The sequence below is a fragment of the Lissotriton vulgaris genome, chromosome 5, assembly GCF_964263255.1.
Source record: "Lissotriton vulgaris chromosome 5, aLisVul1.2, whole genome shotgun sequence".
NCBI classification, from domain to species: domain Eukaryota; kingdom Metazoa; phylum Chordata; class Amphibia; order Caudata; family Salamandridae; genus Lissotriton; species Lissotriton vulgaris.
In genome coordinates, this window is record NC_141693.1 from 329,079,709 (window position 1) to 329,105,669 (window position 25,961).

The 25,961-nt window shown below is 44.1% G+C and overlaps 1 protein-coding gene across 2 annotated transcripts in view; it reads left to right on the forward strand.

Annotated features, from left to right (window-relative positions):
* Positions 1-6,979: 6,979 nt before the first annotated feature.
* The window catches only part of CAPZB (capping actin protein of muscle Z-line subunit beta), a 223,314-nt gene continuing 204,332 nt past the window's right edge, over positions 6,980-25,961 (forward strand). For both annotated transcript variants that reach the window (XM_086921572.1, XM_086921573.1), the window contains exon 1: positions 6,980-7,131. In XM_086921572.1, coding sequence (XP_086777698.1) covers positions 7,057-7,131 — 75 coding nt within the window. In that variant the 5' untranslated portion in view covers positions 6,980-7,056. The remainder of the gene's footprint in view (positions 7,132-25,961) is intronic.

The window sequence follows — 25,961 nt, forward strand, 5'->3', positions numbered from 1 at the left end:
GTCATGACACTATGGGGGTCATTAGGATGGAGGATTTTCCGCATCCTCCGGGCCGGCGGAAGCCACCGCCGGCCCGGAGGATGCAGAAAATCCTCTGCGGACCCACCGCCACATTAGGATGGCTGGTGGGTCATGGTTTAGGTCCGCAGCTTTTCCGCCGCGGCTGGTTTACAACCGCGGCGGAAAAGCACTAAAATGGTGAAGGTGTCTCTTAGACACCGTCAGCCACATTAGGATGTGCTTGGGAACATGCTTTTCCGCGGCGGATTTTCCCCCGTGGAAAAGCATGTGTAACTGCACTGCAGGGGCACGTTGCGGGCCCCCTAGGTGTAGTGGGGGGTGGGGGGTGCACATGGGGGGTACCTATGGTACCCCCCTGCATTTGCGTGCACAATGCAGCAGGCACTGCGCGGTGCCTGACGCTTTGTGCACGCAAATGCTGTGCATGCATTTTAACACATTGCTGCGGGTGCAGCTTGAAGCTCCACCCGCAGCAATGTTAAAAATAGAGGATGTGACCGCCACCCTGGCGGTCACATCCTAATCTGCACAGAGGGAACGCCGCAGCCCATGCGGAAATTCCCTCATGCTCTGGGGTCGCGGACGGACTCAAGTCCGTCCGCGATCCTAATGACCCCCTAAATATGGATAGGGGGGGGGGGGAGTTCCTGATTGGTGGAAGATGGGTCAAAGGATTCATGGGAAATGTGTTATTTTTCTGTGCATTGTTTTCATTGGGCTGCTGTGTTTCAGTAGATAAAGAAAAAGAAGCATAATCATCACCTTTATGTCCTTGATAGAATGAAAAATTGTCTAGCAGTCGCGACAAAGAATTTTCAATTCTATTAAGGACACAGAGGCGAGGATTATGCTTCTCTATTCTTTACTGACATAAACAGCAGCCAATAAAAACTTTAAACTGGTATGACCCCGGAAGGACAACCCCCTCCCTTAGTCTGCACCAATCACTGCCAAGTCCACCACATAAGAGCCCTTGTGAACCTTAAGACCTCCTCTTTCTTTGCGATTCTCAATAACAGTCCAAACCATGACTGGAAGCCAACGTGGCAACTATTGCGTCCATTTCTTAAGAGAGTCCTCTTCTTTCCACAAAATTCACACCACCTCAGACCGTAGACTGTTCTTCTTAAGTCTGCTTGTGCTGGTCACCTGAAACGAGAATATAAATCGAAGTGGCCATTCCAATACCAGGAAATACAATAATTCCTAGACAATCTTTCGGGTGGGAACAATACATCATATACTCATACCATAATGCAAGTATATCTCACTGCTATCCGGGGTGGGATAATCCTTGCCTCCGTGTCCTTAATAGAATTGAAAATTCTTTGTTGCGACTGCTAGACAATTTTTCATTCTATGTCAGTCCACGGAGGCTCTGATTATGCTAGTTTAAAGTTTCTCCACCACCACCAAGGCCACATCCACAATAGGTTTATGATAAAACGTTTTAAATGTGGAGTCAGACGACCAGTCTGCCGCTGTCATGATGTCCTGAAGCCGAGAACCGGCACCAAAAGATTTTAGGACCATAGCCCCCCTCACCAAGTGAGCCCCAAATTTGGAGGTATCAATACCCGACAGACTCAATAACCAGGAAACCCACCTGGTCAGAGTCGCAGTAGTGACTGGGCGGAATGGTCTCTGCAATGATATCAATAGTTGACCTAACACATCATTCCTAAATTCCCTAGTACAATCCTCATATACCTTTAAACATTTTACCACAAATAGTTTACTGTGGTGAGGAAATACAGGATAAGAAATACATTTTGAATGTGTTTTAGTCCGTTTTGAAATCGTAAAAGAAACTCCCGTATGAGTAAATACTCTACCTGCCAAATCCAATGCACCAATATCTGACACTCGCCTGCATGAAACCAAACAGAGTAAAATTGTAAGTTTCGCTGAAAGCTGTTTTTGTGACAGGCCCTCATTACTCAGCCAAGCCGACAGAAAGCGTAGGACCACCGAAACGTCCCAAAGCTCTGTATACTTGGGTTGAGGGGGGTTGACTAACCAAATCCCCCTGACCACCTTGCACACCAGAGGATGCTCCCCCACAGGTTTGCCAACCAAAAGTTATTCACCGACCTATATGCCATACCTGATCGAGCAAGCTCCGACAAGAAATTCACTATCATATGTACCTCGGATCCCATCGGATCTCTCTGTCGTTCGTTACACCAACCAGCCCATCGTCGCCAAGCTGACTCATGACGCTTTTGAGTCGAAGGTGCCCACGCTTGTGACAAGAAAAAGAGAGTGTCCTGTGAAACTCCCGGCACTTGCCGGCAACGCCGGAAAGTCTCCACCCCATGAGAGTCAAGCAATCCTGCAAGACCAACGGATGTTGAAGGCCCAACGGGTCTGTGAGAATATCTGGGAATGATAAGATTCGCACCGGATGCGCACAAGTTAGACTCATTGCGACCGGAAACCACCCCTGTGCTTTCCAACATGGGGAAATCAAAACAAGTTCCGCCTTCTGCCACCGCACCTGAGCCAGAACCCTCGGGATCATGACAAACGGGGGCAAGGCATAAAGAATGCCCGTCGTCTATGACTGAAGAAAGGCGTTCGAGCTGATCGCTAAGGGATCCGGACGCCAACTGTGAAACTGGGGTAATTGTCTGTTGAGCCAGGAGGCAAACAGATCTATCACACACGGACCCCATTTGTAGTCCAATGCCCTGAAAATCCTGAGATGCAACATCCAATCGTTGGCATCCCTCAAATACAGAGAATTTCAATCTGCTGTCACGATGACAGAACCAGGTATGTACTCCGCCGTCACCGATATGTGATGGTCCAGGCAATCATGCCAAAAATCCTCGGCTATCTCCGCCAGGAGACGGGACCTGGTGCCTCTGAGGCGATTTATATATCGTACCGCGGACACATTGTCCATGCGCAGGAGAATGCAGCAAGTCACCTGCTGCGGGGATAAAGTGCGAACCGCGAAGGAACCCGCCAGAAGCTCCAAGCAGTTGATGTGGAGATTCAGTTCCTCGCGAGACCAACGGCCCCCCGTTTCCACCGATCCGCATCGGGCTTGCCAGCCCCACCGACTGCCATCCGATTCTATCACCACCTCCGGGGTGGCCGCAAAAATGGCTTTGCCATTCCAAGCATCCATATGATCTAACCACCAGTTCATCTCTGTACGAGCCTCTGGTGAAAGGGAAATCTGCTGAGCATAAGTTAAGGCCTTGCGTAGATGTAATATTTTCAACCGTTGCAAGGCCCTGTAGTGTAAAGGACCCGAAAATATCGCCTGAATGGAGGAGGCTAACAATCCTGCCAGACGCGCTAAAGTCCTCAAGGAGATTCTCGGAGAGGCAAGCGCTCTCCTCAACTCCTTCCTGATCGCTACCCTCTTCTTGAGAGGTAATAGCAACTGCGTCTTCACCGAGTAGACCTGGAAACCCAGGAACTCCATTACCTGAGAAGGTATCAAAATTGATTTCTGTAAATTCAGCAGAAAGCCCAATTCCTGAAGGAGTTGAATCGTCCATAAAAGGTGGAGCGACACAATCTCCGGCGACTGACCCATAATCAGGATATCGTCTAGGTAAATAATCAGTCTCACTCCTCGTTCTCTTAACCTCTGGACCACCGGTTTCATCAGCTTGGTGAAACACCAAGGAGAGGATGACAGACCAAAGGGCATGGCGGAAAACTCGAACCACCGGTTGCGCCATTGAAACTGTAGAAACCGCCGATGCAGAGGGAAAATAGGCACCGCTAGATAAGCGTCCTTTAAGTCCAAGCGCACCATCCAATCCTGTTCTAACAGGATGTCAGTAGCAAGTGTATGCCCTCCATTTTGAAGTGTCGATACACAATCCAGGCATTGAACTCCCTGAGATTCAAAACTAGCCGAAATCCCTGCTCTTTTTTGGGGACCAAGAAGACAGTGCTTAAAAAAACTTGAGCGTGTGGAACCGACTCCACAATTGCCCCCTTTTGGAGGAATGAAAGCACTTCTGCGTCGATGAAACTCTGTTCTGGTAGGGAATAATGAAGGGGACTGGGCGCTTGTCGCTGCGCAGAAGAGGCATAGAACTCTATGTGATAACCCTGTACTGTCTGTAACACCCAGGGATCGGTCGTAAGCTCTTGCCACCTGTGAAGAAAGAGAGCCAGTCTGCCTCCCACCATATGTTCTCTTGCACTTAGAACCCGTACCTGAATAGGAATTGTCTCCAGAATTATTCTGTTGTCCTCGATAGGCTCCTCTCTGCCCTCTGCCTCGGCCTCCCTGATTGCGGGAGGGGTAGAAATTGGACCGTTGAGCACCTCTGCCTTGTTGCTCCGCTCCACGCGAGGTCTGACTAAAACCTTGGCCGGACCCTCGACCTCGTGGATGGCCGGCCCTGTCAAAAACACCTGTGTGGAACACCTTCTTAATGTTTGCTTGTGCGTTATCCAAAGCGGAGAAGGTGGCCACATACTTGCCCATTTCCTTTACAAATTTGTCCCCAAAAAGCATGCCAATAGCCAGGGAACCTGGCTCTGTGGTGGCCATTTCCGCTAATTGGGGATCAATTCTCATGAGAAAGGAGCGTCTCCGCTCCGAGGACAGGGCCACATTGGCATTTCCCAAGAAACACATGGCACGTTGTGCCCATTCCATGACATCTGATGGATCCATCGGCACATTCTGCTCTTTTGCCTTGATCGCAGCCTCCAGGATTTTCGTGAGGGGTCCAGAGACATCCAGCATTTTGTCCTGACACCCCCGCCATGCTCTGTCTAGTCCATTTTTCGGGTCTTTTGCAAACTTTCTCATAAACGCCGCCATAGTAGGGTCCAAGTCCGGCGTATCGGCCACCTTCCCAGTCAAGGAGGGTCTGGGACATTCTGACCGCAACGTGGCTCTCACTCCATTTTCAAAACCCTGTCGCAAGTTGTTAGCAACATAATGTGCAACCTCCGGGCCAGGTACCCACTCCATAGACCTAAGGTGCACTATACTATTGGGGTCGAACAGCAGGTTCTTGGGTACCTGACTATCATCTGCTTTATATGCCGTGTGTTTCACCTTCTTAGTTTTCTTCTTGGAAGCCACCGATTCAACCTCTGAGTCCGAGGTACCAAGTGGGGACGTGGAAGATTTCCCAGATGTGCGACTAGCCATAGAGCCATGATTCTCCTCCAACTGATCTTTTTCATACTCGTTAAAGTCAACCCACTGGTCGCCCTCCTCGGCGTAGTACGCCATAGCTATAAGGCAGGGAGGTGTGGAGGAAATTCACAAGGGGGGAGCAGCCCAGGGGTGCCTCTGTCACACACGAACTGCAACCCCAGTTGCCAACACACCAGAGAGGCTGAACTATATCAGGTGGAAGGAGACCAGGCGCACAACACCCATTGGACTGAAAGGGCTTCAGCCCCCGTAGTGTGTGGCAGCCCAGGATGAGACAGATCCCGGGTACACACACAGCCACACCCAAACGTTTCACAGGTCTTTAAAAGACCATTTGAATGTTAATTAGGTCTTGCTGTTGTTTCATCCCTTGTTGGAGGCCCTGCAGCTCCACTCTGCCTACTGATTAAAGGTTCGTTCAGCCCCCCCCGAAATTTTTTCTTAGCCCCCCCCCCCCGAAATATGGCTCTAGTTGCGCCTCTGAAGGAGACCCCTATTTGCACACCAAAACTCCCCTAGAGCAGGGCTCTAATCCGGACACGCTCCGGTCAGCGTTCAAATAAGGCCAGAGATTGATGCAGTCTCACGACACGCTACTCGCGAGGAGCCGGTAAACACAATCGAAACTCGGGTCCTCGCGCATGCATGGGGCCCGAACTCGACTGCTCTCTGTGCGCGAGAGACCCGCATCTGCCTCCTCTGACTCCACCGCCCCCTATCGCGTTCTAGCGCACGCCCCGCAGAATCGCGCCACGGCGTTTGCCAGAAATATCACACACGGGGCTAAAAAGCAAAAGTAAGCATGTCGGGGAGACACAACAAGAGAGCGCTCACGCGCCACACCACCATACACAATGATCAATCCTCATAAGCACAACAAATGCAAGAAGGAAATATCACTTAACTCACTGCTGCTGCAGCAAAGAAAGAGGAGGTCTTAAGGTTCACAAGGACTCTTATGTGGTGGACTGGACAGTGATTGGTGCAGACTAAGGGAGGGGGGTAGTCCTTCCAGGGTCATGCCAGTTGATAGTTTTTATTGGCTGCTGTTTATGTCAGTAAAGAATAGAGAAGCATAATCAGAGCCTCCGTGGACTGACATAGAATTGAAATTTCTTGATTTGATAGCTACAAAACATTTTATTAGAGCATTCAACTATGATAGGTTCATGGGAAATGTAGTATTTTCAATGTAACATTTCTTATTGGCTGCTGTCACATATATAGTAATATAGTAAGGAATGAGACGCATAAACATTAATAGAGCTGAAAATTCTTATAGCGAATGCTACAAAAAAATCTGCTCTTTTTCAAAAGCGTTTTTTTGCATTTTTTCTGCATTTTGCACATCATTGACTTTAAAAATCCCAATACTGTAATAATATACGCACGGTGTATTTTACAAATAACTATAAACAAATATTATATATACTGACAACAGAAATGTATATATTTGCCGGTGGTCTGTGCAGCAGATTCGGTGATACGACGACAGACAACACTGAATGCTCCAGTGTACCGCCAAATTTGAGCAAGTTCAGACTTGCTCCTACTCCTAGGACTGACGCTATTTCTCTGTGATCACTGTGACATGATAAGTCAGGTGAAGCGCAGCCTCATTGCGCCCCACGACTCCTCCCTCTAACTCTCACACTTTCACAATAAGCGGTCCCACTTCAAGATGACACCCTCTTTCGTAGTCTTTTCCCTCTGTCTACACAGCTACTCTTCCTGGTTATCCATTAGAAGTCCACCACGACCCCGCCTTCCTAGGCGTCAGGTCGCGTGCTGCCGCGCGCTCCATACTTGGCTATAGCTTGCGAGCTGTGATCTGATTGGCTGCGACGAGAGCAGGCGGTGCAGGGCGCGGCCCGCCGACCCGGATGTTCAACTCCTTGGGAGGAGAGGAAGTGACAGGAGGAGGTAGAGACCGGAGGAGAGAACGAGCCGCAATCATGGTGAGGGGGTGGGGATATTAACGGAGGGGGTGACTGAATACTGCGGAGAGCCTCCTCGTCGTCATGGGAGGTGGAGGGTCCATGGTGTAAATGAATGAGGTGTAGACAGTTACGGTGGCAGGAGAGGTATTGAGTGAATGAGGCTACAGGGACAGTCACACGTCTAGTGGGGTTTGGGGTGCAACCGCTGCAGTTATGAATGACGTCTAACTGCCCGAAAATAAAGTGGTCGAGGGAAGCTAGACACTTCGTGGAGTGTTGTGCAGATCATTGAGGGTGGAGGCGGCCGGTGGTGTAAGGGGCAGACGGAGTATCACTGTAGTGATGACGGCAGCAAGGAGTGGAGGATACCGGATACCTCTGAGGGAGTTGAGGGAGCCCCACTGGCAATGCACTGCCATTTCTGTAACTGTTTCAGAAGGGGCGGATGGGCGTGGAAAGTGTTGTTGCTATTAGTGGCCTCTTATTTACTGCCACCGGTTGGGGTTATTTCCCATTCAATCAGAGTAGCTATTGTACGTATTACCATGACGGGATGGCAGCTACCTTTTTTGTGTTTGTCAGGTACTTTATTGATATCTCGAGTTGGTCCAATTATAAGGGCATGTTATTTTACTTGAGACATGTCACTCTTTCAAAAGTGAAACAAGTCATAAAGAAGGGTAGACATTTGCTTTATTTGTGTAAAGTGTGGTTCCTTATTTTAGGGGTCGTTCTAAACGATGTAGCGGTTGACTGATTCACCAGGTACATGTTAGCACAGATCAGGTAACGCTAGTGAAGGTATTTTTTCACGTAATAGTGACTGTTGCCAGGTACATTCATTTTCACAAGCAAAAATATGATGCTGTGGGACCAATTCAATGCAAAAATGCCCAAACAGGTTTAGAAGTTAACTATCTGACCCTATTTCTTATTCTAGAATAAATCTCTACAATTCTAATATGTCAGTTACCAGCCATTACCTCAATAAATCAATTATATTCACCGTATATGTCTTCCTTTTTTGAAATTATATTTTATTTTCAAATATTTTGTATATTAATATTTTACTTCACTTTTTATATACATTATAAGTGTGTGTGTGTATATGTGTGTGTGTATATATATATATATATATATATATATTACACTATTTACAAACACAGTCAACATACACAAATATCTACAAAGCATTGGAAATAATAGGTTAAACATTCACTCATTATTTCTTATAGCCCCTACTGTTTAGATGGATGCTCTATCCCCTATTATCAAAAGGTACATTCATTTTCAGCAACATTTTGCCTCTTTTCAGCGACTACTCATTTTGACCAAGTGCTCGTTATGGGACTTTGTATTGTTGCATGCATTCAGTTTGAAGGCTGCTGAGATTTAAGATCTAAGTTTTGAGGTCCGTTAGAGGTTTTCAAAATAGTTTCAGAAGCTGTCTTTCGAGTTGATTTCTGCATGCACTAAGTCATTTATCGTGCCATGTGAAAACCAGATTTATTTGCACCAGAAGGGGTAGAATGCACCTGGAATACTAATTGCTTATCTACTAATAGACCTCACCCACAGAGACTGAACTGATTAAATGAATCGGGCGCAAATGTATGTCTGGCTGACCCACAGAAAAGCTAACGAACAACCCAACTTTTATATAAATACAATTTTTTGTTGTTGCATTACCAGAGGCATTTATGACTGCCGCCGTTGTTGTTAGCCCGCTTAGCTCAGAATTTATTTAACTTCCGTGTTATTTATTCCTCTGTTTCAAAACTTTAGCTCTGGAGCAGACTTCTCGGATTAATGACCCACATTCCTGCTGTTGTTCCAAAACGCCATTTAAATTTTATTATTTGCCGGTCTTGCCGTCTTTCTCCTGTGCTGCGTTGCCCCAGAGATCAACAAATGAATTCGTGTTTTGTAATTGCCAAATGATTGAACCCCCCCGCCACTTCCTTTATAACACAACACGTTTCCGGCAAATGATTATTTCTCAGAATTCAAGGTAGTTGGTTTAATTGCTAATGGCCCTAGGTAGTGCTATCTTTATCCATGGCCCGATGATTGTGAAATTTCTGACTCCTGATGAGAGAATCGTTGAGTGTAAATAGTAAAGGAAGTATGTATCCAGGGATGTAGTGCAGTATATTGGGCCTACCCACAGTGACGTTAGTCCTCGACGTAGAGGCTAGAATGACTCTGCCTTTACCAGGGATTCTGTATAGTCATATTAGTGTTAGATAGATGAACCGGTCGACAAGTCAAGCTGACAATTTTGGGCCTGATTGCAGTGTCTGACCCACTGCTAAACTTGGCAGCCCTTTCTTCCTATCCTTCACAGCTGGATATTCGGGCAACACGTGTCTCCTCGGCATTTTATAGGCTCAGTTTTCAGAAATTATAAAGTATCTTTTGTAGCGGGTCGTGATATGATAGTCTAGGGTCCGTTGATTAGCTTGGGCGTTTTCGATTCCGTTTTTGTATTATTTATTTTGCACCGTGAGTCGCTTGACACCCTAGATTGATTGTTCGGTTCGTCCTCTCTTGGCAACGCTCCAGACGACATTTTAGAAACATGTATTCTTGTTCTTACACGCCCCTCCACCACCCAACACTATCCTTTCCTGCAGCTGAAATGTACGTATTCTTTCAGCACTGAGTGAACCCACAGAATTCATCGCTTTGATACTCGCTACCCGTATTTGTGAGATGTTTGTAAATTGTTTGAGAAATGCTTCCAAGTATTGCCAGTGATTTTTGTAGTGTTTATAGTGATCCTTTTAACAGAAATGCTTTTGCAAAACTGAAACCAGCTTGTGTGGTTCTTGCTGTCATCTGAATGATTCACCTGATGTTCCACACCACAGTCGTCCTAGACAGTCATACCATGCATATAGGGTGGGGCAAAATTAAATAATACTCATGCTCCATTTGCTGGGCCTTCACTTTGAGTCTGTGTTTTTGACTTCTCAATTTGCATAAGGGTGGTCTGCATTCGAAACCAGGCTATAAACTATTGGAGTACCGCCGAGGAACGGGGTGTAGGCTTCTAGTTTGTAATAACGTTTAAAAGAGAGGTAATACTTACTGTTTTCCATTTCCTTTTGTAAGTGAGGCCTCTATCCATCCATTTGAATATTTTTATTTGGCATATTTAACCATAAAAATGTACACTGTACAAACATTTAAACCCTGCTTTAACCCAAAGGCCTCTATCGCTTTTCAGCGGTCTTCAGAACGACCTGCCAGTAATCAGTGCTGAGATCTTCGTAAATATGACAAGAATGAGGAAGTTGGAAGGGGGTCTTGTGACAGTGTGGTTGAAAGTTGAGAAAATTGGCTCTCCACATAGGATAGCACACCTTTACTCCAGCAGTGATTTTTTTTTTTCTTCCCCAGGCAGGCTTTTGCTACCAACTGTAAGAGGTTAAATAAGGATCGGAATCTTGGGCATGGCCGAGCAGGAAGGGTTGGGTTTCCTCCTCGCAGGCTGTCTGACTGGGAGGCTGCAGAACTTCTGGTATGCAGATTCCCTATGCCTCCAGGCTCGGACCGCCATGTGCTATGCAGACGCGGTCCTAGGCGAGTCATAAAGGCTGAAGTCACAATCCCCTTGGTGTTGGAGCCCTAGCGTTCCGACCATTCTATTCCCAAGAAAGCAGAGTTGTAGGAGACTCCTGTCAAGACGATGGTGAGAGAGGGAAACATCAATCTTACATTGTAGTATTTTGCTAGTTAGGTGCCAGCATTACCATGTGCACTCGAATTGTTTTTTGCAGATGTGAATCACCTATGAGGTGATCTGTTAACATTATCATATCCACCAACATACCGGAGTATACCTGTGACGCACACAGCCAGTTGTAATAAGGGGCTAGAGGGGAACGTTTTTTAAATTTGTTCTTGCTCCCAGGGTTAGTTAAAGCTTGTTAGAGCGGTATTTTACTTCCCTTTCCAGGGTTTTATATTTTCTTCATGGTTATAGTTTTTCAGTCTATTAAAAGTGGACTTTCTTGTTGAAGGCGCTTCAGAGCCTCGTCCGGGTATAAGGGGCTGTATGGATGCCATTACAATAGAATATCTCTTCTGCTTCCCCATTCGTTGTCACAATCCCTTCTGCCTGCCTGCCTTTTTGGTGGCCCTTCCCCTTGTATATCTGTATTTTGGTAGAGACTAAGGGGGCTGTGGAGGTCCCTGTATGCTTCAACGTGTGTTTAATGTCCCCTCATTCACCCACACAGCCAGTTATCTTAACCACCACTTTTCTTTCTCCTCGTTTTGAAAACGACGGGTGCTTAGCATGTGTCCGGTCTCCTCCCCTTCCCCAAGGTACAATAGTTAGTGATTGATGAATTTGTCGTTTGCGACAGGTTTAAGTGTGCCCTGGATCTCAACTTTATGGGTCTTAGGCAGGTGTTGACCTGTGTGGGAAACAAAGCTCATGGTTACTATTAGTGACATTTGTCTTCCAGTGATAGTGGAAAAAATTCTTAAACTGGAAGAAGCTTCATTGAAGCTGAGCTTCCGGATAGGATAGATTTTCTGCCAAGTTCTTGGAAATGTGAACTTTCTTCTATGAAGCAGAGCCGAAACCTATTTTGTTAGTTTGTCCAAGTGTTCAGGATAGCTTTTTGAATAAAAAATCACGGTTAGGTATTTAACTACAGACATGGATTGTGAAAGCGCTCTGATATCCTACGGGATCTAGTCCGCACTATATAAAACATTATAAATAAATAAATAAATATGATGTACTGTTCTACTTGAAGTCATTCGCAAGTGTTCCTTCGTGACGCCGCCACTTTAATTTCAAAATATTACTTCACATGCCTTCATTTTTCTAGACTTTCTTTCTTTTTCTTTGTCGGAGGTCAAGGATCTTTGTTGGAGGTCAAGGATCTTTGTTGGAGGTCAAGGATCTTTGTTGGAGGTCCAGGATCTTTGTCGGAGGTCCAGGATCTTTGTCGGAGGTCCAGGATCTTTGTCGGAGGTCCAATAATCTTTGTCTTCTAGTTTAGAATATACACTTCTGCCGAAAACGTTAAAGCAGTACAACTGTACATCACCTTCTTGTTTTTGATCTCCGACAAAGGCTCTGTTGATGCCTACAGTTGGCAAAACTCATTTTCTCAGTGTTCATTAGGACTCTGACTGGCAGCATTTACTAGTTTAGGAGGGGGGAAGAACGGTGTATAAAGCTAATGTATAGATGGCAAGATGATATACCAATGGCCAGTCTTAACTTGCCTGTGTGTTACGAAAACAGGATTTTACACTGCTCTTCCTTCTTTACATGTGAGCCTGCTGACTCTGAAGTGTTAAAGGTTTCCTCCTGCAGCCAGGTTTGTGTCTCGCCATAGTTTTTTTGTGGGTACTGGTACCCAGTTCACAGCAGTCATGGAAGACATCTGCCTTTGAAGTATAATCTCTATAGAAATACCTACACCCCGCCTTTGCTGGTTCAAGTGACTCCACTGCTACAGAGAAAGGGCTAGTCATTCCATTGTCCAGTGATCCTAATTGCAACTTTTCCGTGACTGCTGAATTGGTGTTATTGAAATGTTTACACAAAATAGCGCTGGCAAAGCCTAAAGTGCTCTCCTTTGAATTGCTTTAGCTAAACCTTTGGCTTTGCTAATGCTTGATAATGTATACATATGCATGCTACATCTGTCCTTTTTTCCATTTAGGGCTTAGTCATCTTGGAATAGTAAAGTAATAAGTGCATTCTAGAGTAAGGAGGTGGTAAATTGATACTTCAGGACAACTGAATAGCCAACAAACTTAACAAGCATTGGCATAGCCAATAGGTCTCGCTTTTAGGACCTTTATAAGTATTTAGTTATGCAGCACAATATCCTTGGTGCACCAACATCAACTGTTGCATGGCTAACCACTTCTAAGGTCCCAAAGGCGAAATCTATTGGCTATGCCAAGGCTTTTTTTGTTATTGTCTCACCAATGGTGTGGTATGCACAGTTTACCTGGACCAGCATTTTAAGATTATGACACGAGCAGGTGGTGTGAACAAGCATGGGCCCTGACTGCCTTTCATAAGGTGCGGGCAGGTGGAATGGAGCCGCAGTTCTAAGTGAGTGTGGAAATCAAAGGGTGGACTATGGTGACCCAAATGGTCGAAGGGATGAATTGGGTGAGCAGCCCAGGCAAGTTGTTTACTTTAAGTGGTGGCTGGAGCAAGACCATTTGGGCGCAGCAAGGCTATCACAGTATAGAAGGGGCAGTGGAAAAGGCTTGGTGGGGTGGGAAATGTACTGGGATTAGGGTGTCATTTACCAACAGAGGACTCTCAAGCGAGTATCTTTCATGGGCACTGCGTTAGCGGTGTGCTGGCATGCCTCATTCCTCTCTGGTGCAATCAGTGTATACTGTAAAGATGGGTGCATAATCCTGCATTCAACACTGGCCTAAAGCAAGAGCCTCTCCACAAAATAAACAGAAATAATCCAAAAATGCACACTGCAATTTTGTAACGTTTGTCAATGTTTGTGGTGCTGTAGTAGTAGTGCTCCATTCCAGGCGGTAATGAGACATCAGCAGGAGCGTCTCCGCGCATAACTCCTGCTTTTAGACTTTAAAAAGGTCACTAGGAAGGCTGGCCCAACCTGAACGTTTCACTAAACTACCATGTGCCAGTGTAGTCACCTCAAGCCTAAAGAGATAAATGAAAGGGTCGGGATCAGTGATGGGACTCTGAGAAGACTAAACCGCTCCCTTTTGCTCCACATATTCTATTTATTTCAGATACGCCTGGGCTAGATTAAAATGCAGAGTTATAGCCCACTGCTCCCGGGAAATAAAACTGAAGAGTAGAGCGAAAGTTCCCTCTTTCACAAATTAGACCATCCCTGCACCCTTTTCTTTCAGAGATCTTCAACTTTACTACAAGCCACTGACATTCATCTTTGCATATTTAATAATGCATACCATTTCACGTTTCTTCTGCAGCACCCGGCTGGAAGAGGGTTCTACTGCTCGCGCCAAACCCATCCTCATTGTAGTAGTACACTGATTTGTTTGCATTTATTTATGCAGTTTTATGTAACGCATATATGGTCCAAGCGTTTTAGAGAGCTTCACAATGACATGGGAAAGGGGTGCGACTATATAAACATGGGATGCTTGAGAATACAGAATTATTAAATAAAGGGGTGAGATAAAATGGAGTAATACTGATCAAAAATCAAGGGAACACAATAGCTGTGAGAACATGAAGTGTGTGAATGAACAGAGGGAAAAAATTATATCATATTGGAAGGGAGACAAAAGAAAATTGAATAAAATCTGCTGAGTAAAGGAATAAGATGTACCAGGCTGAAATATGGAGAAACAAGTGGGAGGGGTGGGGGAGTGCACTCGCGGCGGCGGCAAACACGCAAGTGGTGCGCGCGCGCATAAGCGCCAAAAGTGAAAGCAATCCCGCTCCAGATGGCGTCCTCGGGTGCTGAAAGCTGGCAGCTGTACACGTTCACGCTAAGGTGAACGCAAGCAATAGGGCAGTAAAAGCTGGTGGGTAGCACTTTAAAACCCACTTACTTAAGTGGAGCAAGCAGTGCATGCGCTGCTCTAGGCTCGACCTAAAAAGGGGGTTGGTTTGAGAGGGCTACTCAATGCCACCAAGCACGAAGGAGCAAAAGTGAGCAGCTAGGGGCAGAGGATCAACAAAAGGGCGATGGGTAGTAAACAGAAAAAGCGGTGGGAAAGAAACAAATGAATAGATCAGCACAGAATGGGAGGTTTAGGGTGAGGATTTGAGAAGGGAAGCAGCCCACAGGAGAGAGATTAAGAAAAAAATCTGCCCTCCCATGGTGTAATAAATGAAAAAAGTAGGTCCCTGATGTCAGTTGTTGAAAGATAAGTCATCCAATCGAAAGGATGGTAAATAATTTATGCTATAGCAGAGTGACAAACAAAAGAGGAAAACATTTAAAATCTGAAGTAATCCAGTGAATTTGACTAAAAGCACAGCATAGAGCAGCAGGGCTGATCCAAAGCTCTCACTATATATTGGTCCCAATAGATATTTCCACAACAGGCAGCTAAAGTGATCTCTGAATAAGACTTAAAAAGAAATGGCTTTCTTTGTTACGTAGTCTAATGCTAACCAAAACAAACTCATCTGTTTCAAGGTTGACCTTATTTTCGGTTAATCGCAAGATTTCTCCTACACATTTTCAGGGTGGGTTAATTTAGGTTTGATGTCTGACTCTAGTGTATACCGTAGGCAGGAAACAATCCCTTTTATTTTGACAGATTCTATTTATGTGGGCTACACGATTTCATTTTTCAAAAGTTATTTCAATTGCTGTCACCTGTTGGTGCTTATCAGAAGTATTCTTTGCATTGTAAATGAGTTGGAACATGTTTGGTGTAGTACCTAGCTGCAGTCCTGTATCATTATTGCCAGGGAAAAAACCTCGAAACTGAGTTGATACTGCCAATAATGTTTTTTTTGGGCAGTTGGAGATTTCTCAGGGCTCAGTATAGAGGGCCACACATCCCAGGATAAAACATACACACCCAGTCCCTTGAGCAGGACAACTGCTTTCTTTTGGAGAAACCCCAAGCTCGAGATACTTTTAAGGGGCTACTAATATATCGCCCGGCTCAAAAGTTAAGTTTCTAACCAATCTTTCATTGTTGTTAGAGCCAGGCATTTCATCTGGTAATTTTACTATGTTAGGTGACTTGAATTTTCACCTGGATAGATCAGATCATAAAGATACCCAGGATTTATTAGACATCACTGCTGATGTTGGCTTTCAACAGCTAGTTGAAGGGGAGACTCATCAAGTGGGCCATACCTTAGATGGTGTATTTACAAACAATCCTGCCTTATCCGTTACTTCTTTTCTTCCCCTTACATGGTCTGACCATTCTGCTGTAATTGCGCAGTGGGTGTCTCCTGGTTCTATGACCACTAATACAGCCAAAAAAAGATCTTGGCGAGGAGAACGTTGAATAAGATTGATAATAGGGGCCTTGGAAACCCAGTTAACTCAAAGCATACCCGATCTGGAATTGGAGGCAGATGGGTCCGCGAGAGGTTATCCCTCCTGGCTTGACCTTAACTTTGCTAAAGCAGCCCCCTTGTCTAAAATTAATAGAAACAGGAAAACCCCGTTGGCCTTATGCTTCACGGAAGCCCTAAGACTTGATAAACAGGCCTGTAGGAGACCAGAAAGTTTATGGCAGAAAAATTATGATACAACTGAAAAAGAACAATATAAGCTTATGTTAGCTAAATACAAAAATACAATTTTTATAGAAAATGTCTTTTATACTCAGAAAATAGAAAGGGCGGGGAATTCCAGTAAGGAACTTTTCTCAGTCATATCCGATCTAACTTCTTCAAAAAAAGATAGCAATCAGATCGGTACGCAAGAGTTCTGCAATCTTCTGGCTCAGTCCTTTAAAAATAAGGTAGATCAGATTTTTAATCAATTTGATGGACACATTTCTGATGTTGTCCTAGGTCGGAAAGATCTAATTACACCATCATTTACACATTTTTCTGCTATCTCTTCTGAGCAGGTTGATTCCTTTCTCCTTAAAACTAAATCTGGTTCCCCAGATGACGCATGTCCCCATAGATTACTCCATATCATTAGCCCTCAGCTATCTGGTATTTATAATCAAATGTTATTACAAGGCACTTTTCCCACTTTGTGGAAACAGGCCTGTATTTTCCCATTATTAAAAAAAAAAAAAAAAATCTTGATGAAATGGATCCATCCAACAATAGGCCTATTGAGAGATTTCCATTGCCGGCTAAAATAATTGAGAGTTCTTAATACGGAACTCTCCTCTTCTATTTCAACTAATGATGTTCTAGATCATAGCCAATTTGGCTTCCGTTCTTGCCACAGCACTGAAACTGCCTTAATTAAGACTACTGAGGAGGTTCGTGCTGCTTTAGATGTGGGGGGGATCAGCAGTTTTGATCCACCTTGATTTGGCAGCGGCTTTTGATACCGGGGACCATACCCTACTGATAGATCGGCTGAAAGCTATTGGTCTAGGAGGGAGGCTTTGTCGATCTTAACATCTTTTTTTTATCAGACCGGTCTCAGACAGTGCAACTAGGTGATTTTAAATCCTTACCTTTTACATTGCCGTGTGGGGTGCCTCAGGGCCCTGCCTGAGTCCCACACTTTTTAATATTTATGTGTCTGAACTTGCACCTTTGGTTAGAAGTTTTAACATGATTCCAACCTCGTATGCAGATGATACTCAATTGGTTATTTCAACCATCGATAATGAGGTCAATCATGCTAATAATCTGCATGAATGTACGGTAGCTCTGAGTTCCTGGATGGGCAAACACTGTTTTAAGCTCAATTCAAATAAAACTGAGGTTGTCTTTTTTGGTAAACTTGCCCCACTTTGGTCCCCAGTATGGTGGCCAAGCATTCTAGCCCCCCCCCCCCCTGTGCCTGTAGTGAAAGCTAAAAATTTTGGGGTTGTATTTGATGAGAAATTGAATTATAAAGCCCAAGTTTCCAAGGTAGTGTCCTCTACATTTCTCACCATCAAACAGTTCGCAAAATGTGTCCATTTGTTCCAGAGAGTGCAAGAAAAACATGTTAGTCGACTCAGAAGACTGCAGTCAGTGCAGAATGCTGCTGCAAGAATGATACTGAATGTCCCTAAACATCAGTCCATTAGGGCTGGAATACAAAATCTACACTGGCTACCGAGGACCGGACCGGTTTCGAGGTAACACCTCTCATCAGCCCGGCTAGCTTGATTTCAGTGGTGTGGAGTGCCTGGGACCCATGTCTGAGCATCCCCAGCCCAACCGGTCCGGTCCTCGGATGCTTGATTCCGTTCTGGGAAGGACATGGCTTTTGTAGTTCGGACTGGACTGTTCCCATGGGGTACAGGGTCAGAGCTGATTTGCATATCGCCATTGTCTAACCCAGGGTGGTGTGGAGTGCAAAAAAAACGATGGATTTGGGCCCAGATCTTTGGACTGGGGTGAATGTGTGACATTGATCCACATTCTGTCCGTCACCTGTTTTGTTTGCAATTGCCGCCATAAGTGCGCTGGGGATGCTCAGACGTGGGTCCCAGGCACTCCACACCACTGGAGTCAAGCTAGCCGGGCTGATGAGAGGTGTTACCTCGAAACCGGTCCGGTCCTCGGATGCTTGATTCCGTTCTGGGAAGGACATGGCTTTTGTAGTTCGGACTGGACTGTTCCCATGGGGCACAGGGTCAGAGCTGATTTGCATATCGCCATTGTCTAACCCAGGGTGGTGTGGAGTGCAAAAAAACGATGGATTAGGACCCAGATCTTTGGACTGGGGTGAATGTGTGACATTGATCCACATTCGGTCCATCACCTGTTTTGTTTTCTTTTACAGCAAGCATACATTGATTTATTGGTGTGTTGTACATAATCCACTTTCAGTTAAGATTTCGCTTTTGAAAAGATAGTTTATCTTTTTCCTCTACCATAAGCTGGTATATAGGGAAATTCACATTGGGCTTGATTGTATGTGCCTAGGTCCTGCTGTAAAGCAGGCCTAAATCCTCACTTCACTACCACCATCTTCGATTGTATGAAGTTTTTATGGCGGTGTTTTTTTTTCTTTCTTCACCAAACATGTCTCTGGACACTGCAGCCAAACAACTTCTTCTTTTTCCTCTGTCCAGAAGACATTATTTCAGAAGTATTGCGATTCATTCAGGTGTTGGTTTTGCCAACCTACTCCTTGCAACAATTTTCTTCTTGGATAGAAGGGATTTCCTGCTGGATGGCTACTTTTCAACGTACCCATTCAGTCCTATCTTTATTGTAAAATCATGAACATGAAGTTTCCTGTAGATATCTGAATAAATCCCTGGGATTCACTGCGATCTCTAGGAGCATCATGTGGTCATTCTTGTCTTGAATTTGCTGTGGCTCCAACCTTTCCGTAGATTGGCAACCCGCTTGATCTCTCTCCATCATAGTTAATCTTTCTCACTGGAATGATTGGCTTCATGTTATTTGGAAAAAGTTTTATAAACTTCCCCAGACAGACAAGTAGCAACTATTCATTTTCTTAGACTATGGAGATATCTTTGGACTAAGGCATGTTTTCCCACAAACATGTGCTCCATGCAAAACTGACAACATTTTTGCCTTATATGTAGGTAGTAGCACTTTCTGATCACACAGTAGTGCACTTGTTAAGTAGTCCTTGATTCTAATGCCATCTTTAATTGAAATGGAAGCTGTAAGGGTGCATTAATTTTTTCCCACACAAGGCTTCTGTTTTTTTAAACCCTATTTATTAATGCTTTTTCACAGGTAAACTGTGCAGTTACACGGTTAACTTAAACTCTTAAATAAAATTCTCAAGCTTCTTCCACCCTTTTTTCTGCAGCCCAGTACTATCTTCAGTTGTCGAATTAACCAGTCTTTCATGTCAAACAACTTATTTTCCGTGCATTCCAGTCTACCCGTTGCGCGTTAGGTGTCTGTCCTTGGAGGCTCCTTTGTCTACTGCAAGGAGAACAGCATATAAAGATGGGTACATTTTTTTTCACATCCCTGTATTGTGTGAAATTGATATGTAGCTTTTCTTTCTTTTTTTTTTTGATGCACAAAATACATAAATATGTATCTTATAATTCACTGTATGAGTAAAAACTAGTTTGTTTTTACTCCATTGTAGTTGATCATATCGGACCTCCGGGGCTGCTTCCCTTCTCTGTAACTCTCTTCCTGTTGACATTAGGACCAGCCCCACCGTTGGTCCTTCTGCCATCTCCCAAAGATGCCTCTTTAAACTGCATCTGACTCGGTTTGTATCATAGATTGTGGATGTTTCTAACCCCCTGGCTGTTAACTGGTTACTTGGATTCTTGAGTTCTCTCTTCTCCTTCCATCAACTGGTTTCACCCAACCCCCATCACTCTTCTATTCACACTTCTTCCCTCTACCCACTTTAACCTTCCCTATCAGCCTTCTTCCTCAACCCTATTCTCTCCACTCTCCTTCCACTTGTCACATACCAATAACTTTACACCGCTTCCGCCCCCACACCCTGTCCCCTTCCTCTCTGACTTCTTTCGACTTTGCCTGCTGCTTCATTGCCCTTCCCTCATCCTGCCCCACTCTTACTTCTCTCTGCCTTACCCACTTTTACATTCTAACTCCCTTCTCTTGTCCCTCAACTCACTAATTTTGACATATACTCTAGTGTTTACACACTTTACTGTCTCCCCGCCTCTTTGACTATCCTTATGCCCTCCATCTTCCAGACATTCATATCTCCCTACTTTCTTCCTCACTTCCTCTCGTTTATTCGTCTAGACTTTTTAAGACCGTGTGTCAGAGTTCAGTTTCCTTGTAATGTGTCTTTAACTTTTTGATGCTTATTCATCATCTAAAACTCAAATACATTTTAACATAAATTAGTGTAAATTGCTGAAAAAATAGTACGTAATTTTTTGGTATATGTTCTGTAGATTTTCTACTGAATTTAGTTTGCTTTCTTGGCAAAGTCGATTCACTTTTATATGTATAATTTACTTGGTGAAAACATACTTTACAGATAGCCAGAAGGTAAGATCAATTTAGAGAAATAAGTGTTCACCTCAGAGAGATCATAAAAATTAATTTAATGCTGTACATGACCATTCTAGTTAATGTAATTGTATGAAATGTAGCAATATTAACTAGATCTTACTTTAGAATTACAAATCACTTTTATCCAGTGAGCCGTAATAATATATATATTGGTGTGTAATCACTAGTTATTGGCCACTAGTTCATATTTAAGGGTAATCCCTTTATTCTAACATTGGATTCGTTTAATATGTCAGTTGTTCGCCCTATACATCTTTTGTAGCCACAAGTGTACATTGTCCTAGTTCTGATCACGCACAAAACAAGCAGGCTCATTCTGGGCATTTTGAGAAAACGAAGCGGAGGTAGAGATGTGCATGGCAGTTAACCCAAGGCTATTTCAAATCATGCTGAATATTGGTGATAAAGTGCAGTTATTGTTATTTATGAGTGAGCCTCTTTGTCCAATCCAAGTTAGTGGGGGGACATTTGCAGTTGCTTGAGTTGCTAAGATGTTTGCAGATCAGATTCTGTCAAGGCAGATGACCAGCTCATGTTCTTGAGGTTCAGGTTGTTTAGTATTCCCTCAAGTAATGGAAGATAATGCCTTTTAGTCTGCAACTAGCATGTTTGGGTGAGAGTTTCCTGCATGTTTTTGAGTAACCACTTTAGAGTATAAAATATCTCTGTTTTAACATCTGCATGTGTTATTTGAGTCTTTTCTTTATTATTTGAGCTATTTTTATAAAGAATTTACTTTGCAAGCACTTGCGATTTGGCCAGTTAGTCAAATGGTATTCTGAGTTGTAGAATAAATAGCTTATTTTTATATACACTTGAGGTGTCCGTAGGGCACATAACCTCTATATACTCGTGTACAGTGCTTTGATACCCCCAAATGCCTGATTTATTCTGAATGGTTAATTAAGTCTAGATTAGAGCATGGGTCACGGTGTACTGGTCTAACTTCAAAAAACGTTTTCTGCACTGACAATTGTACACTGTCAAAAGAGCAAACAGAATCTTGGATTTGTGCCTTCATTTATTAATCAATAATATGTGCATTATTAAGCAAGTATGGTCGTTAACAACAACAAAAGGTATCTGAGTGGTGGGTTCCAAATAATCAACCCTCTAACAAGGGGCATGGCCCCTCTGCTCTAAGCATCAAAGATCACTTTTTAGGTTGAGCCTGGGCAGCGCATCCGCTGCTCTGTGGGACCTGATATATTGGAGTATGGAATTGAAGCTCTGCCCACATCTCCGCCCATATTTGTCATTAACTTGTGTCATTGTCCTTCGTAAATGTTGGCTTCTTATTCCTTAATAGGCTTGTTAGTACCGCCTTAGTTCCGCTGTGTCTTCATTTGTAACCTCCCATGAGGGCTGGCCCGTTTACTTTGGTTCTTACACGGTACGTGTTATTTAGTCTGCATGTACTGCTTTCTTTCACAAGTTTCTCTTACTGCAGGCACTACATGCTTTCCTGCAGCATTCAGCATGCAATGCGTGCTTTTACCAAAATAGCAACTTACACCGCAATTTCACTTTAATAACGGCTGCGGACCTTTCTTTAGACACAGCTCGCCTGAAGAAAGGGGCATGGCCTCTATTATCGTGAAGGCACAGCATGGGGCGCTTGTAAACAAGCATTTGCAATGCAATAGGCCTAGCATTTTAGGACTTTGACCTATTGGTTTTGTAAATGACTGCCTTTTATTTGTGTTTTTTTAAACACCTACATAAAAAGCATTGTCATTTACAATGCCAAAAGCTCAAAATCTTGCAACTGTAAGACCTATTGCTTTGCAAATGCTTGTTTGTCAGGTGTTAGCAAAGACTTTTTCATTTTACTAAAAATATTTATATTATGTACTAGTAGAGCCTTTCAGCCAGCTATCTTCCTCCATAGGTCTGCATTTTGTTTCTTCCCATCTCTGCTTACAGAGTGAGGCAGTAGATAAGCGTGCATTCATCCCCTGGTTCCTTTGCAGGTCTTGGTTACTAGCGAGCGCAAGCGATCTGGTTGCGAAAGACCTTTTGTGGCCTTACCACAAGCTTACAGTGACAGTAGAGCCTGCCCATTGCTTACCATTGGTTGGCTTTATTTCATTTGCTTGCTGATTAATTTTTATAGCTAGTCTTCCTCTTCATGTCTTTGCCCATCCATTTGCGCATAGCATCTTAATTATCCTTTTTTTGGCTGACTTGTAACTTTCTACTGTTCATTTTTAGGGAACTACTTTTTTCTCTTTGGTAAGCACTGTATGAAAATGCATCTGCTTTCCAACTCTCTTGTGTGCAGCCTCCATGTCATGCTCTCCTCTGTGCTAAGCTCCTCGCTGCCCCATGTTGCTCTTTCCATTGCGTGACCTCTTTGTTGTGTGATCTCACTGCTTTCCCCCTTCACCTGGCTTTTTTTGCCCCGCCCTTTTTCATGTATGTTTTTTTTTATTTTCTCACCTAGCTTGGTAAATAGTGGGGGTGGGGGGGGTAACCTGCACGGTATTAACACCATCGGTGCGGTGCAGATTTACCCTGTGCGCTGACCATCATAAATTCCCATTGTTCATGACGAGCTCAGCTCGTCATGAGTGTACGATAGGTGTGCCTCATGATGAGCTGAGCTAGTCATGAGCATCTAAGGGGTTAATAAAATCAAAAGATCCCAATAGCGATACCTTTTTAGCTTTGACAGTGCTTGGTCGGAGTGTCCTGTATTCTGTCAAAGCAGTGTTGTCATCTATACAGAAAGTATTGCCCAGTGTTTATTTGTTAAAGGTTTTTTTTGGTACATTTTTTATTTTTTCACCTCTTTTTAACACTGCTACTGGTTCCTTGATGTGGCATGCAGTGTGCCCCATCCCAAGAGTGCACTGCTACAGGTGTATACGTTTTAAAATGTGTGTCTTAATCTCACACAAAAATATCTTTACGTTTGCATGTCCACAGATGAGTGGTGGCCTTTGGATGGGCTTAGTACACGTTCCCGAATGGCTTCCCCACAGGAGTGCATATGCCTATTCAGGACGGTCTTCTTCGCATGCTTTGTTACATTTTTATAAACAGATTTTATTGAATTTTCACCTCACCAGAAGGGCTGGGCCCTCAAGCAAAGTACAATTGAAATGCAGAATAAAAATTTTTCTAGCTATTGCGACAAAGAATTTTCAATTCTAGTAAGGACATGGAGGCGAGGATTATGCTTCTCTTTGCTTTACTGCAAACACAGCAGCCAATAAACAACTTTAAACATCAGCATACCCCGGAAGTACAACCCCCTCCATAGTATGCACCAATCACCATCAGTCCTTTACTGTATATAGTTCGTAAAGAGCACATCGCTTTCTTTCTTTGCATCAAACTTTTATCACAGTTGACAAACTTGACTGCCGAACACTGGACCACCGATTTCTTCATCTACAAGAATCCAAACTTGAACATGGAACTTCATCCTCTGAAACAGTTGTTGTCATCTATGACTTATGCCGGCTTGTTCTGTTCTCCTGAAACGAGAATGTCGTAATATGCCATTCACCGAATGTATGTTCACAACAAAATGGGCGGGATGAAACCCTATATAAATATGTATTATCAACATTATCATCAACAATATGACCAAGTCCAACAATATATTGAAAACACAGTTTCATGGGTGGAATAATCATCGCCTCCGTGTCCTTAATAGAATTGAAAATTCTTTGTCGTGATAGCTAGACATTTTTTTATTCTATGGCAGTCCACGGAGACTCTGATTATGCTAGTTTAAAGTTGACCCACCACATTAGTTGCAACATCTACAATTGGCTTATGATAAAACGTCTTGAATGTAAAATCAGAAGACCAATCCGCCGCAGTCCTAATATCCTCTAAACGAGATCCTGAAGCCAACACTTTGGAAGCCATAGACCCTCTCACTGAATGAGCGCCAAAGGCTGAAGTGTCAATGCCTGCCAATTGCAACAACCAGAAAACCCACCTGGCTAGAATCGCAGCAGTGACTGGGCGGAAGGGTTTCTGTAAAGAAATCGACAATTGTCCTGTAACATCTGTCCTAAATTCTCGAGTACAATCCTCGGAACACTTCAAACAGTGAACAACACATAACTTACTGTGATGAGGAAATGCAGGGCAAGAAATACATTTAAAATTAGTCTGTGCGTTTAGAAATAGTACACAACACCCGCGAAGGAGTAAAAACTCAACCTGCTATGTTGAGGGCACGAACATCTGAGACACGTCTACATGATATTAAACATAACAAAGTGTCAATTAGGCCGATAATTGCTTATGTGAAAGACCTTCATTCGCCGGCCAGTTTCGAAGAAAACTTAATACCACATTCACATCCCACAACTGAGAATATCTGGGTGTGGGAGGATTGATCAACCTGATACCACGTACCACTTTGCAGATCAGTCAATGCTCCCCCACTGGTTTGCCATCCACATGTGAAAGACCCGCCGAAATTGCTGATCTGAAATTGTTAATCGTCCTATACACCAAACCTGTACTAGCCATCTCCGTTAACAATCATATGGATACCGGATCCCAGGGGATCTCCTTGTCGTGCAGTACACCAACGAACCCATTTACGCCAAGTAGATTAATCTCTTGTGTAGAAGGCGCCCAGAATTGGGACAGGAAGTACAAAGTGTCCTCCGAAACTCCTGGCACCTGCCAGCGTCTCCGGAAAGTCTTCACGCCATGAAGGACAACAAACCCTGTAGGATTAATGGATGAGGTTGACCCAGCGGATCGGTTAGAATCTCGGGAAAGGCCTGCAGCTAAACTGGGAAGGCAAACTACAGGGCCAGTGCTGTTGAGAACCACGCTTGTGCTCTCCAATATGGGGAGACTAGAATCACCTCCGCACTCAGTCTGCAGATCTGCGCCAAGGGTCTCTGAATCATGGCAAATGGGGCGAAATGCATAAAGCATATCCGTCGTCTAAGATTGAAGAAAGGCGTCCAAGTTGGTCGCTAGAGGGTCCGGCCGCCAACTGTAAAACTGGAGCAGTTGTGCATTGAGCCTGGAGGCAAAAAGATCCACCATACATGGACCCCACTTGGCATTGCATTGCTGAAAAACTCTGGGATGAAGACGTCAATCGCTGGAATCCTGCAGGAAGCTGGAATTCCAGTCCGCTACCACGTTGGTGCAGCCCGGAATGTACTCCGCTGTCACTGATCTGTGATTCTGCAGGCAATAGTGCCAGAAGTCCTTGGTTATTTCCACTAGTAAGCTTGACCTCATGCCA